We start from the raw sequence: 13361 nt of genomic DNA, 5'->3' as shown, positions 1-13361 counted from the left end.
GTAGAGCTACCAGGGAGGAGGGACCCAATCTGTCACAGCATGGCACAACACAACACCCACAGCCCAGGACTTGCCCCAGTGTGGTGCCCAGGTGCCTCCACGCCAGCACAGCTGAATCCAGTCCTGCTGGCCAGAAACAGAAGTTGTGTAAGGGATGCCAAGGCTGCAGTGTGCCAGCAAAGTGCCCAGCTCAGCAGTGAGCTGCAAGGTGCCCTGCAAGCCCATGGAGAAGTGCACCACAGAACTTCATCCTGGCACAGAGGGAAATGGAGGCACGATAAGGGCAAACTGGGAAAGACAAACAGGCATATCAAGAAGGCTTGCAGGCTAATTATCTGTAGTCTGCTGTGTAATAGTAACCTTATGCATCCCAAGTGCCAAAATCCCTCCAACTTACCCCCAGCTGGCTCAACACAGCTACATTCTCCTAACCAAAACACCTGGTGCACATCACGCTGAGAAAGCACATGTTGGTATTTGGGAATAAGGGGATTTACAGCAGAGAAGACAGTTAAAATCTTTACTCACACCAGCACAAAGTTACTCTATCCCCGACCTTCCAGCTGAGAAAGGAGAACAAGAGTGGAAGCTGTGGAAAATGCCAGCTCTTTACCATTTGTACTCAGGACGCTCTCCTTCCTTGGGAAACCTGCCCTAGTTTAGATGTGACACAGTTCTAAAACTTTCCACACTATCTTAATGTTAGCTCTGGGGAATCACAGACCAAGAAGGACAAAAATGAGGCTAATTACCCTTTTTCAATATTTCCTGTCTGTGTTTAGTCTCAATAAATAGTCCTCTAGCCTTCTGGAATGATCACTTAAGGAGAAATTAATACTCATCTACAGGGATTTGCTAAAAAAAATTAATCCCTTTTGAATTGAGGAATAATTTTTCTGAATTTTTTTGGTGACTTTTGAGCTTGAGCTGCAATGTCCCATGTGCCTTCCACAGACAGATACACTGCACGAGAAGCAGATGAGAGGCCTGCAAGGTCCTGAAAATGCTGGAGTGCACAGGTTCAGCACTTTCCAGGAGGGAATTAAATCCTCACACAAGTGAAACTCCAGACCACATCTCCCTGCACACTTCATATATATGTATTTTATGTGGAATTACCTGGTGTAGAGCAGAGAGAGCTAAAATTAGTACAACCCCATCACTTTTCTAATTTCAAAGTAAAACATTAGTTTTCCCCCTTTCAGGAAAAAAAAACAAAAAAACAAAACAACAAGCATTCCTCTTCAAACCAGGTGGGAGAAGCTGTTCCCTGGAAAACTCAGCCTATTCCCCGAAGCAACACAGACAAGACCAAGCTGGAATAACTGATAATTTTGTAGGCTGACTAGATAGGCAGAAGCAGCTGGCTGGTTTCTAGACGGAAGCTGTTGGCTGGTTTCTAAAAAGAATCAAATGTGATGAGAGCTCTCCTGCAGTCAGGCAAGGGCCAAGCTGCCTGGCTGGTGCTGCTGTCCAAGCAGCCAGCCCAGGCTGCATCTCAAACCAACTCACCTGAGAACAAGCAAAGGTCAATGGTATTTTAATATCAATAATGCATACTTGTAAGCCTGGAAGGAAACGACTGATTTTCCATGATCTCCTGCATGACAAAGGCTCCGTGACATATGCAAAGAAAACATCAATGGAGGGACAGTGCTGCCTCCTGAAATGCTGACCAAGCTGTCAGGCCCCTTATGGACTTCTGCTTGCAGCTCCTGCAAGAGGCTCCTTAAATCCAGAGGGCAGCAGCACTCCAGTTATCAAGCTCCCACTGGGGCTTGCAATAGGTAGAGCGTGCCAAACAAGGCTCTCTGGAGAAGCTGACCTGCAGCCAGGGCACAAGCCTTCATCTTGTTGACTGGAGCTGTATTCACCCCAGTTTTAAGCACTTCCAAGTACCAGGTCTCTTCTTGCTTCACTGGATAAATAGTCCCTTGGCCAGCTCCCTTGCACTGCCTCTAAGTCCCACCACGCATTAGCATGTAATTCTTTGAAGCATCCCTGTGTTTTAATTTGTACCTCTCAAAAGGATTAAATCAAGATTATGGAACACCTCTGAGCTCAGTAATCCAGGTGAACAGATGAGCTGCTGCATGTGTGAGTGTGACAGTCCCCCACTAATCATGACCTGCAAATACACTGAAAGCCAGACAGATCCCTGCAACTCCCCCAAAGCAGTGCAGTGCTCGTGTCATAAATGCCTGTCCTGCTGAAGGATAGGAGAACCACAGGTATTAAGAGCTAGGGGCTCCAAATTCACTTAGAGCTATGAACACTGGACACAAAGGCTACACGGATCATACCAGGAGCCAGCACACACTACAAAGCAGAAGCATCCCCATGGGGGAAAGGCCAGACCAAGCTTAGCTCAGTTTGTAATGTGTTAATGAGATTGTATGGCAGCAAACAGCTCTGCCTCCCCTTCAGGCTAACACAGAATCCCCTCTTGCTTCACCATCTCTTAGTTACAGAAAAAAAACAATGCATCTTGCAAGCTGCACTTTCCAGCAGGGGAAACCCCAGGCCCAATGCCTACGAAGCAGGCTCTGCCAGCATCTCACCAGACATCAAAAGCCCTTTTCTGAGCCTGGAGCTGTCAGGAATGAGCAGCAGCTTGGAAACAAGGGAAACAGGCCAAGCAGCAATATGCTAGCAGTGGATCTGAGGCCCCTGAGATGAAGGCATGAACAGAGGGACCAAAGAGCCCCTTACTAATAGCAGAAGAGCTCCTGTGAGACCTGAATAGGTCAGTAAGCATCTTCTGTTTTCAGATTTTTAAAAACCAGGAAACTACCTGAGAGCCAGATAAAGAAACAGTATCTTCTTCTGGGGAAGGCTGTGATTTTTACTGAAGTATTTTCACACTGACTTACACAGAAGACAGGCAGAACACACACTGAAGAACCTAAGATGAGACAATGCAGCTTACAATCCAGCACCCAGACAACCCAGGTTGAAAGACCCAGAAATGGCTAAATTAATCTGGACGTCAATCAATCATTTTGGAGATGCTTTGAGACTCCTCCTACCTCTGGAGATCCCAGCTGAGCCTTCTTTTTCATCACACCCATTACCAGCAGAACCACACAAATGAAACCAGCATACATAAACTATTTCCTTGAAAGCAGCAAGCCACATTAGAAGCCAAAGATGACTTTCAGGTGGGCATCTGCTCAGTCACTTTGGGAGTTTCAAAAGCATGTTGAAATAAAGACAGACAACAGGGGTCAGCATGTTGGTGAGAGCAGGGCTATTAAGTAACACTTTGCAAGTCACAGCCCCTCTGAGCCTCATCTGCACATCTACTAATGACAAAACCCTGATTAGACACTGTTCATTAGCCCATTCCCCTTTTCCAAGCACATAAAGCAAACCATAACATGATTTATTTTAGAAGCAAGTGTTCTGGCTTAGAGTCCTGGCTAGGTTTGATGTTCATGACGTTACAATTTCTGCAGCTGCCTCTGAGAAAGGCAAATAGCTCACAAGTGAACCAGCACACAGCATAGCTCCTGCTCACACTTACTGACCTCATCCCTGGGCCACCGTGGTGCCAATCAGCATTGTACAATGTTAGCATTCCCCAGGGAAATTCTGAAGCATCAGGGAATGGATGCACACAGAGGAAAGGTTATCAAAACGAGCTCCTGAGACGCTGTCATTCTTGAAAGGTAACGTATTTTCACTTAATGGCTTCCAAAAAAAAAATCAATAGCTGTTTTTTAAATTGGAAAAAGCCAATATAAACTGTGGATAGCTGAGGCATGCTTTGACCTCGAAGGAAAACAACAGCATAAGGGCAGCAAACAGGCTGCTGCCTACACTCCATTATGCCAAGATCAGCATTTTGGTGGTAGAAAAGCTTTTTTAGTCTGCCACCTCTAAACAGTGGTCACATTCATATTCCAGGTAATTCTGGTCAGTTTGATTTTTCTTATTGTCCCACAGTATCATCCCCATGCTTATACTGTTCAGATTAAATTTCTGGGAATATCTTAAAAGCCAAGGTTTTTGTACCATGCAAGCTTCCTTCAGAAAGTGGTATGTCAACAGAAAGTGGCTAGAACATATTTCTCTAGAACACCTTAGCCAAGGAGGACTGGGGATAAAACCCTACTGACAGCTGGCACCACCAGTCAGCAACACAAACCAGAAGTCCTCAAGGAGTGGCTTTTCAAAGGGCCACTGAAATTCATGTCTTACTTTTTCTAACAACTCCTTGCTATGGCAATTAAAGCCATTGCAAAAAAGCACATCAAAATATGAGTGGTTTCTTCCTCTGCTCCTATTAGCTCAGTTCATCATCTTCCATATCTAGCCTGACAACACCCAACCACCTCATCTGGTGGAAGATGTGTAGCACTTGCTATTCCCCTGCAAAAAAGGCAGGGCTTTCCAAATATCAGACTCCAAGAGACACATTCTGGTGATGCTCACCTGCCTTCTCACTCACAGGTATAAACAATACAGCAAAGCTTTTTCAAAAAAGCACACATGGAAGACTTCAAGCACATCAACCTTGATCTGATGTGCACCACACCACCTACAACATCAAGAGATGTCCACCCAAACTCCTAATCTTTCTCCTGATTTTAAGAGCTACTGTGCTTCACTCAGCATTGCTCAAAACCCCATGAGTACAAAACAAATTACCAAGATTCACACCCAGCAAGAAGTGTGAGCATGCTGCCAACCCCTTGCATTGATTCATCCACTCAGATCCTGAAAAGCATCACAAGGTAAGGAGAAGGTTAATGGTGTCACATGCTCTCTCACTGCTTGTTAGCCTGACAGGTCTGACTGGGCCATGCTGAGAGCACAGAGCAACACAGATGGACAATGATGTTTTAAAAATTACCCTCTGTGCCAGCTCTAAATCTTGAGACTTGTGGGAGTCAATTCCCTGCTCTTTTTACCCATTCCCCTTGAAATACATCATCAGTACCAGGATTTTCCTTCCATTCTTCTTGCTTTCCAGGAAAAAGCAGAAGCAACTGCTATTTCTCAGCCAGCCACCTTAACTGTCTTCAGAGCAACAAAATAAGTGACAGACTCCCAAACTCCTTGGCTAACACACCCTTTGTTTGCCAACTTTGTCAGGTTGGTCTTAGTAGTTATATAAGGAAGAGAGAGGACATCACAGCCACTGATAAGGAATCAGAGACTGAGCAAGGACTGTGGAAAGCTCAGGCTGTTCTCAGGTGTCTGATCTGTTTCTCCTGCACCTTTCCACCTGCTATCTCCTAAAAAGGGTCTGGGATCAAGTGATTGAAGCTCTGGAAGAGGACAGCAGATCCAGAGTTTAAACAGTGAGCAGTCTAGGACATAGCTGTCCATCCAACAAGCACACAGGTGAGCTAAAATTAATAACAGAAAATCAATATTTCAGTAAGGAGAGGCAGCATAAAGCAATCCCAAAGCAGCAGTACTGTACAGCTGCGGAGAACTGAATTATGACATCACCTCCACTCTGAGGTCAGCACTTCTTGATGCAAAGGAATAAATCAGTCCTCCACCAGGTCTGCACAACTCTACTGAGGAGCTCACCAAGGTGAAGAGCTCAGCAGCCCAGAGAACACCTCAGACTGGGCTCAGGCCTCACCATCTCACCCAATCAGGCCTAAGGTAAACCTCAGTGACTTCACAGACAGCAAAAAAAGAAACTCCATCAATGGTCTGTAGCTGTGCCTGCACAATTCCTGTTGTCAATGACATTCTTGTACAGAGACTTGGGGCACTGGCCAAGAAAGAGCTTTCATCAGCACAGGCAAGCCTCCTGACAAGAACCTGCTCTCAGCCACCTCCCTTCATCTTTGCTTCTCCTGCTCAAAAGTCATGAACTTCACCACTAAACCCCTCAACTTAAGGTCCAGCTTAAGGTCCTTAAATTTCAACTTGCAAACAATCTCCTCTGAAAAATCTTTCTTGAATCCTTGATGTAGGCTGAAAACCTGTGAAGCAGCAACACAGAATGAGCAATGGGGTTTTGTCCAGGTACATCCTAGATGATAACCACTTACAAACAGTAACTGATGAAAATCAGGTTCTTTTTCAACCCATACTTCAACTGTGGCAGATGAAGTATCAAATTCAGCCAGCATAAACCTCAGTAATTACTACAGTAATTTAAGCTTATAAGTATTTGGCTATAAATCAGATACCTTAGGTACTCCTTTAGCACTTTTAAGATGTAATAGCTGCACTGTGAACCACTGTGTTCCCCAACCCAGAATACAAGCTGCCACTCAACTCTGCTCAGCACATGTACCAGTACAGCTCATTTCCTCAGAGCACAGTGGGCACACCAGTAAAAGCAGTCCCACAGCAGCAACCCACGGGCTATTCTAAGTCACAAATGTGGTCTCCTACACAAGTCAGTGACAGGCAATCCTTATCCAGAGATGGGAGTTCATGTCTCATGTAGACAGCTCAACACACTGTTTTCACATGAGTTTGCCCACTCTTTATACAGAACTATATAAACTTTAAGTATTCCTTAAATCCAGCAGCAAGGCACACACTCAGTGGGACACTGCTTGTTTGGCACTGGCCCTTCCTACTTTGATTTGGCCCATGCAATGCACCAGCTCAGTGTGGACCCCACCTATCTGTGAGAAAGGAGCTGTGACAGGAGCACCTCCCCATTCAGATGGAGAGTGGAGCCCTACTACAGCTTTGCTTTGGCTGCTTGGTTCAGGCACATGGGGAAGCAGCCAAGTCACTAAAGCAGCACAAGCCACAGCTATGCCAGCACAACACAGCATCATCAGTACAGCACAGCAACTCTGCAGTAGCAGGAAAGCATCCCCACCACAAGAATAACCTGTGTAAAGCTCTGGCTTTAAACTACATGAGCAAACTGTGTGCAAGAAATACAAAGCTCCTAGTCTGGAGACCTCTACTTGGAATCTGCAGCATATGAATAAAGCAGGAACACAGGCCTCCCATTCCTAAATTAGCACCCTAGCCATTACTACTTTTAACTTAGTTTTGCCTTCCACAAGCCAAATTAAGGTGGAGAAGATGTTTCAAAGTAAAATCTGTTCCTGACAGCAATCAATAATCTGACTCTGCTCTTCCCTCACAGGCTGTCACACTGACACCACGGGGACAGACCATCTCCATGTATGTGAGCTTCACTCTGCTGCAGTCCCAGCTGGACACAAAGTTCACTTTCATGGAAAGAGCACAGAAGAACCATTTTGATGCACTGAGCACAACAGAGATTTAAAGAAAGGCAAGGACTAAATCCCTTTGGAGTGCCAAAGAGAAAACAAGCAATTACAAATTGCAACAGTTTTTCCCTGGCACTAGGGATGCAATTCCCTATTAATGCAAACACACATCCTGCACTGTGAGGCAAGTTCATAAACCAGAGTCTCCAAAGGAGTTTCAGTCTTTTCTGACAGGGAGAAATGGCTTGAACTTCCATTTAGATGCTGAATTGCCTTTGCAAATTGCTCTTGCTGCCCATAGTTCCAGCCATTTGGGTGACAGTCACCTGCTGCTCCTAATCTATTTAACATGAGGGAAAGAGAAAAAGCAGACAAAGCCCCAATTGGAAAGCACTGCAATCAGTTTAAGATTGTTTCTAGTTTCAGGATTCAACAGCTTTCATTTTACAAGGCAAAATAATATAATGTATTTTCTAAAATTAGGAGCTACTAAATTAAATTCTTCATTTGGTAATTGTTAATTCTTAACACTCCAAAGCTAAAGTTCAGCACTAGCAACTGATACAAACACAGACTCATCAAAATAGACATTAAATGCAGCAAAAGCCTACAGGGGAGTTGACAACACAAAGCTCCTTTACTATTGCACTATAGCCATGTAGCTGGAGATCACTTTCAAGCCACTTCTGCTACTTCAATCAGGCCAGTAAAATCATACCATCTTCTTACAGGAGAAAATAAATTGTTCTGCAACAGGAGATCAGGGCTAAATGATCTTCTGTTAAGAGCTTCAGTGAGCAGACTGTGAGAATTTGTGTCCTGAATCTTTCACTGCTTAAATACTGATCTAAATTCTTCTCAAGCTTTCAAAAGAGCAACACTCAACAGTAGCCTCAAACCATTTCGAAAGGCAAGCAACAGAGACAGCTCTCATTTCAGTTCCTTCAGTCTAGAAATGCACACACACACACAGCTACCATGTGGTGGCCTTTTATAAGCAACGATTTGCCAGTTGCTTCCCTGGGCAAGGAAGTCAGTGTTTGGTATTCAAAGCATTTGCAGAGGTTGGGGTGGTGCAAAGATAACCTCCTGCTATTCTGAAGAAAGAGCAGCCCTCTGAGCCTCACCTACTGCCATTAGGGAAAGTACCAGCAGCTGTGAGTAGCAAGTACACCTTGTACCCTACCCACAGCTAACAGTGTGCCCATTTAAAGCAGCAAAATGTAGCAAACAACATAAAAGAATCAACTTTCCATATCACAAAAATCAAGGGGGCAAAAAACATTGAAGGATTTTTCTGTTATGAAAGAGCTCAAGAACATAACTTTGCTGTAACTCTGGTACCAGCAGAAAACAGTGCTCCAGATCTCACTGCAAACCTTCTGTTGCTGGTTCTGTAACCAAGTGATACAATACCTGCTGTAAACAAAACATGCATTAACCTTGGTGTTTGCAGAATTACTGTCTCATTGTCACCCAGGGTCCAGCCATTGCCTATTTCATCAAGAATTGGTAGAAATTTCTGGTGATTCCTCTGCAGTTTCCTAAGGGAAACAGTAAGCACCAAGCAGTGCAAAGGACATGAGAAAACCAGCTGGTGCAGGAAAATATGTCTTTTTCTTAGTTACAGTTCTTAAGAAACTACAGATAAGATACTGATGTCAAAAGCATCAAATCAGCATCTTAGGAGCCCAGACCAACTTCTGTTCACATAAGGTAACCAAAAGACAGTGAATGAAGCTCATCAGTGAATGAGGGATACTGCTATGGTCTGGTTTGCTCAGGGAAGTAGCAAAGTCTCTACTATGGCTCACAGCTCTCCTCAGATTTTTCAAACAGCTCAGGCAGCAGTGCTAACATGAACAGCAAGAGCAGCAGAAGCCCCAGCTCTGCCTCCTCCTCCAGATTTAGGCAGGGTGATGTTATTGCTGGCAGCTGCTGCCCTCTGCTGTCACAAGAAACAGGTCAAGTTAGTCTGACAAAACCAGGTTTACTGCTCTATATAAATAAAATCCCTATGATAAGAACCAGCAGTTCAAAGGGCAGAGAGATTTCAGGTGGGTTCAGCCAAGCCCCTCAGTTTTGGTCTTATGCATTTATAAAACACCTGGCCCTTCTTGCAGCACAGCCTGGGAGGCCTCTTGTAAGCCAAACTCAGCCTTTTAAAGCATGATTTTACCCAGCCCATCCTCTTTGCTGCAGCTGTTTCAGAGGCAAAAGCACTCAGCTGATCAGTCTGATCAGCAAAACATCTCTTACTGCCTGCAAATCTTTTCTGTGGATTGTGAACATCACCAGGGAAAGTGCCAGCCAATATCCTGCTCACAGCACAGAACCTGGACTAGGCTGAAGGAATAAAATGTGTTACCCTCATCCCTGTGGGACCAGATGTGCTTCCTTCTGTGTCTCAACCTTGCCAGTGCCAGTGTCACCAGGGAGCTCTGCCAACCATTATAAACACCGGCCAGATGGGGAAGCCTAAGTGTATTTGAATTACAGTTATGAATGTTATGAATTTGAGTAAAGACTGAGGTCTGCATATAAGAATACCCTGCAGCTCTGACGCAGGAAAATCTTGGCCTCATTTTGCCTGAGATCTGTATGTGCTCACAATAAAAGAAAAAAAACAGTGTGAAGAAGACCCACTGTGCTTCAGAGCCCAGCTCCAGCCTGCCCCCAGCACAGCAGCACTCAGTTGGCACTGGGCCCACAACGGACACGTCACATCTCCACAACTTACTTGATTTCCTCACCAGCAAAATCGAACGTTTTGGTGATTGTCACTTTTCCTGAATCTTTTGGCTTCTCCTGAGGTTTATTCCCACTGTTCTCTTCTTCAGTCTACAAAATACATGAAGGAGAAAGCAAAATAATGCATTTGTGGTGCCGAGTCAAATTATTTTTCCAAAGGGCCAAGGGCCCAACACAGAACTTGGGTAGCACTTCAATCACTGGGTGTTCAAAGCAAGTCACAGACAAGATAAAATAAATAAATAAATTTGATTCCACCATAATGGAATTCTCCATTTTGGTTCCAGGCTGTCATTGAAGCTCTAGGATCAAAACAAACTAAAATAAGAAGTGAAATTGTAATAAAGGTAGGAAAGAGCAAGAATGCATTGCAGTGGTTCGAAAGAAAGCAAAAGCCTGGAGACTTGGTTCTTCCAAACTGAGCACCACCAAGCAGGAAAACTGCCAAGGTGAATTCCACTAAAGTATGTTTATTTTTTACTCAAGAATAGAGAATAACAAAACTCATCAGCAGAAAAAGCAATGCTGATCTCCCAGCTTTTTATTTGAGAAGGAAAAATCTTTATCAAGCAATTTGTCAACAATGCCTCTTATTTTACTCACAGCTAGAGCTAAAAGGATACATAAAAAACCTCAACCACTGTAAGTTACCAAAGCAAACACCAATTCTTGGTCTAAATCAACCACACACCACAGAGATCTTCAAGAAGGCAATGCAAGCCCAAGAAGTTCACAAAGAGAACAGAGAAACTGCATGTCTCCATGACTTATTCCAGGCTATGGGGGAACTTTCAAAGGCATCTCACATTTTAGCAACCTACCCATAAAAGTAGAACTGCTTAGAAGAAAATGTTCACTTCTTCCCTCTGACTCTACAAGTAATCACCCCAGCTGCTCAGTCAGTAATAAGGAAAAGCAGGAGGGCTAAGATGAAAGGATTCTCCTTCCAAAAGTTGCAATCAAATACTACAAAACTATACTTGCTCCACAACCTTCCGACAGTCATAGAAAGAAGCTTCACAGTCAGAACTGTACTCACCAGGCAGACTCCAGTCTTCTGTTACTGAACATTTATTTTGGCTGACTATCTAAAAAAACCCAAACTGATAATTCTAGCAACAGAGGCTCAATTGTGGTACATTCTTCCCTTCCACCACCTAAAGCATGAAAGGTTTTGACAGGGAAACACACGCACTTGGTTGTACTGAGAAGCAAATCCTTTCGAATAGCTACCACACACAGAATTCTCTCTCCAGTAAAACCTCTGCACACTGAGCATCATACTGGGGCTTACAAAGCACACAAGAATGCCAGATTCTATCTTGCTACAAACGTGCAACATGCACCACCTTCCAGACCCCCTCTATGAGGATGGAGGCACAGAGGTGCCATCACAGACCCCTCCTGTTTCCCTACTCACACACACATACAAAGCCTCTTTTTTTTTTTTTTCTTTTAAGCATCAGGAAAGGCACAAGCCTCGGGGAGAGCTGTGTTCATGGGCACAACTTAGACCAAAGCTCATCATTCCTGTGTCAAAAGAGGTATCCAGGACCAGAAAGGGAAGCCAACAGGGCTGTGTAGGACACTCCAAGCTGCTGACAGATAGCTCCAAAAGCAGCACCACCTCTGCACTTGGAAGGAAATCAGCACTTTGCAGTCTGGCCCATCAGGGGATGAGAGTCTTACAAAAGAGAGGGGGCAGGGGCAACCCCAGCCGCTTCCCAGCTGTGTCCAGCACCAGATACCAGCCAGAACCAAGGAGGCATGCTCTAAACCTTCAGGCCCTTCCCACACTCCCTGGCTGCAGGCCCAGGCCCCCGTTACCTTCTTGATTTGTGTCCCTTGTGTGGCAGCCACAGCTTTGGGCTTCTGTCCTACATCACTGAGGAAACTGGCCCAAAGAGCATCCTCTTTCTTTTTTTCTTCTTCTTCTCTGCTTCTTTCTACTTGCTCTGCATTATCCACTTCTTCCTCTTTCTGGTCCTCTCCATTCTGCTGGGTCTTTTCTTCCTCTTTCTCATCTGCCTCTAGCAAAAGACCGCCTTTCTTCCTCTTCCTGAAAGCAGATGCCAAAAAAGAAGAAAAAATTGACCTGCTGCAACACTATTCCAGAGCTGAACTGTAAGCTTGGGTGAAGCAACATGATATTTCATATTTTTACTAACACATCCAATCTGGGAGGTTCTCTTTTAACCTTGGGAGTGTATGTATTTTATTAAAAGATGCTGCTGCTGCTCAGAAATACATTGAGACTAATGCAGGCAGTGCCCCTGAAGTGAACTGGCCCATTTGCATGCATTTCTGTGAGTATATAATGTGTGGAAACACTGGCACAGATTGGCCAGTGGCTGCCCCATTCCTGGAAGTGTTCAAGGCTGGATGGAGCTTTGAGTGACCTGGTCTGGTGGGAGGTGTCCCTGCCCATGGCAGGAGGGTGGAACAAGGTGGTCTTTAAGGTCCCTTCCAACCCAAACCATTGCAGGGCCCTGTGGTTCTGGGCTAAAGCAGGAGCCAGGAGGGGAGGAGAACCTGGGCTAGACAGAAACCAGCTCCACTAAAGTATGTATATATTTATATCAACGTGAGTGCTCTGCAGTGGAAAAGGCTAATACAAACAACTTCTGCTGGGGAGAGTTTTGCGGCACGTTGTCTGTTGGGGCCGAGGTTCCCCGCTCCTGCCACCAACCGGAGCGCAGAGCAGCGTTTCCGTCCCTCCGCCCCGCCACCGGATCCATCTCAGCGGCACCGGGCCGGATCATTCCCGGCGGCACCGGGCCGGATCATTCCCGGCGGCACCGGGCCGGATCATTCCCGGCGGCACCGGGCCGGATCCATCTCAGCGGCACCGGGCCGGATCATTCCCGGCGGCACCGGGCCGGATCCATCCCCGCGGCCGTACCTGCTGGCGGGCCGGCTCCTCCTGCCGCGGGGCGACGACGGGCTGTCCGCCGGCTCCTCCTCCCTCACCAGCTCGCTCTCATCGTCCTCGCTGTACTCCGCACCTGCAAGCACGGCCAGTGAGCGCCGGGACCGCCGGGACCGCCGGCTCCCGCCCGCCGCCACTCACCTGAGGGCACATAGTCGTCATCCTCGGCCGAGGAGTACTGCTCCTGCTCCGACTCAGACTCGGACCCCGACATGCCGCGGCCCGGCCCCGCCGCCTCACGGCGCCTCGCGCCCGCCGCCGCCCGCCCGCCGCCGCCCCCTGGCGGTCGGGAGGACCGGCCGCGCCTCCGCGGCAGCGCCGCGCTCGGGGAGCAGCGACGAGAGTCCTCCAGGGGCCAGAGCGTCCCCGCGCCGCGGGCTCCCAGCATTCCTTGCGGCCCACAGCCGTTCCCATGGCAGCGCGGGGTCTGGGCGGGACCCGGCCGCACGGGGGCGAGCGCTGATTGGTAATATGCCCTGTCTGTCATGTTAAACCGCTTCCCATTG

The 13361-nt window shown here is 46.5% G+C and overlaps 1 protein-coding gene across 1 annotated transcript in view; it reads right to left on the bottom strand.

The window, feature by feature from the left end:
• CFDP1 (craniofacial development protein 1) overlaps positions 1 to 13357 on the bottom strand; it is a 61448-nt gene extending 48091 nt beyond the window's left edge. Inside the window, exons 1-4 of the mRNA XM_030282443.4 lie at positions 12997 to 13357; positions 12829 to 12931; positions 11754 to 11985; positions 9916 to 10016 (exon numbers count right to left, since the gene is read on the bottom strand). Of these exons, the coding sequence (XP_030138303.4) occupies positions 9916 to 10016; positions 11754 to 11985; positions 12829 to 12931; positions 12997 to 13342 (782 nt within the window). The 5' untranslated portion in view covers positions 13343 to 13357. The remainder of the gene's footprint in view (positions 1 to 9915; positions 10017 to 11753; positions 11986 to 12828; positions 12932 to 12996) is intronic.
• Between the last annotated feature and the right edge of the window lie 4 nt (positions 13358 to 13361).

This window comes from Taeniopygia guttata, chromosome 11 (genome assembly GCF_048771995.1).
Source record: "Taeniopygia guttata chromosome 11, bTaeGut7.mat, whole genome shotgun sequence".
NCBI lineage: Eukaryota > Metazoa > Chordata > Aves > Passeriformes > Estrildidae > Taeniopygia > Taeniopygia guttata.
The sequence above is the reverse complement of the archived record's forward strand: the minus strand, read 5'-3'. Positions and strand labels throughout refer to the sequence as shown.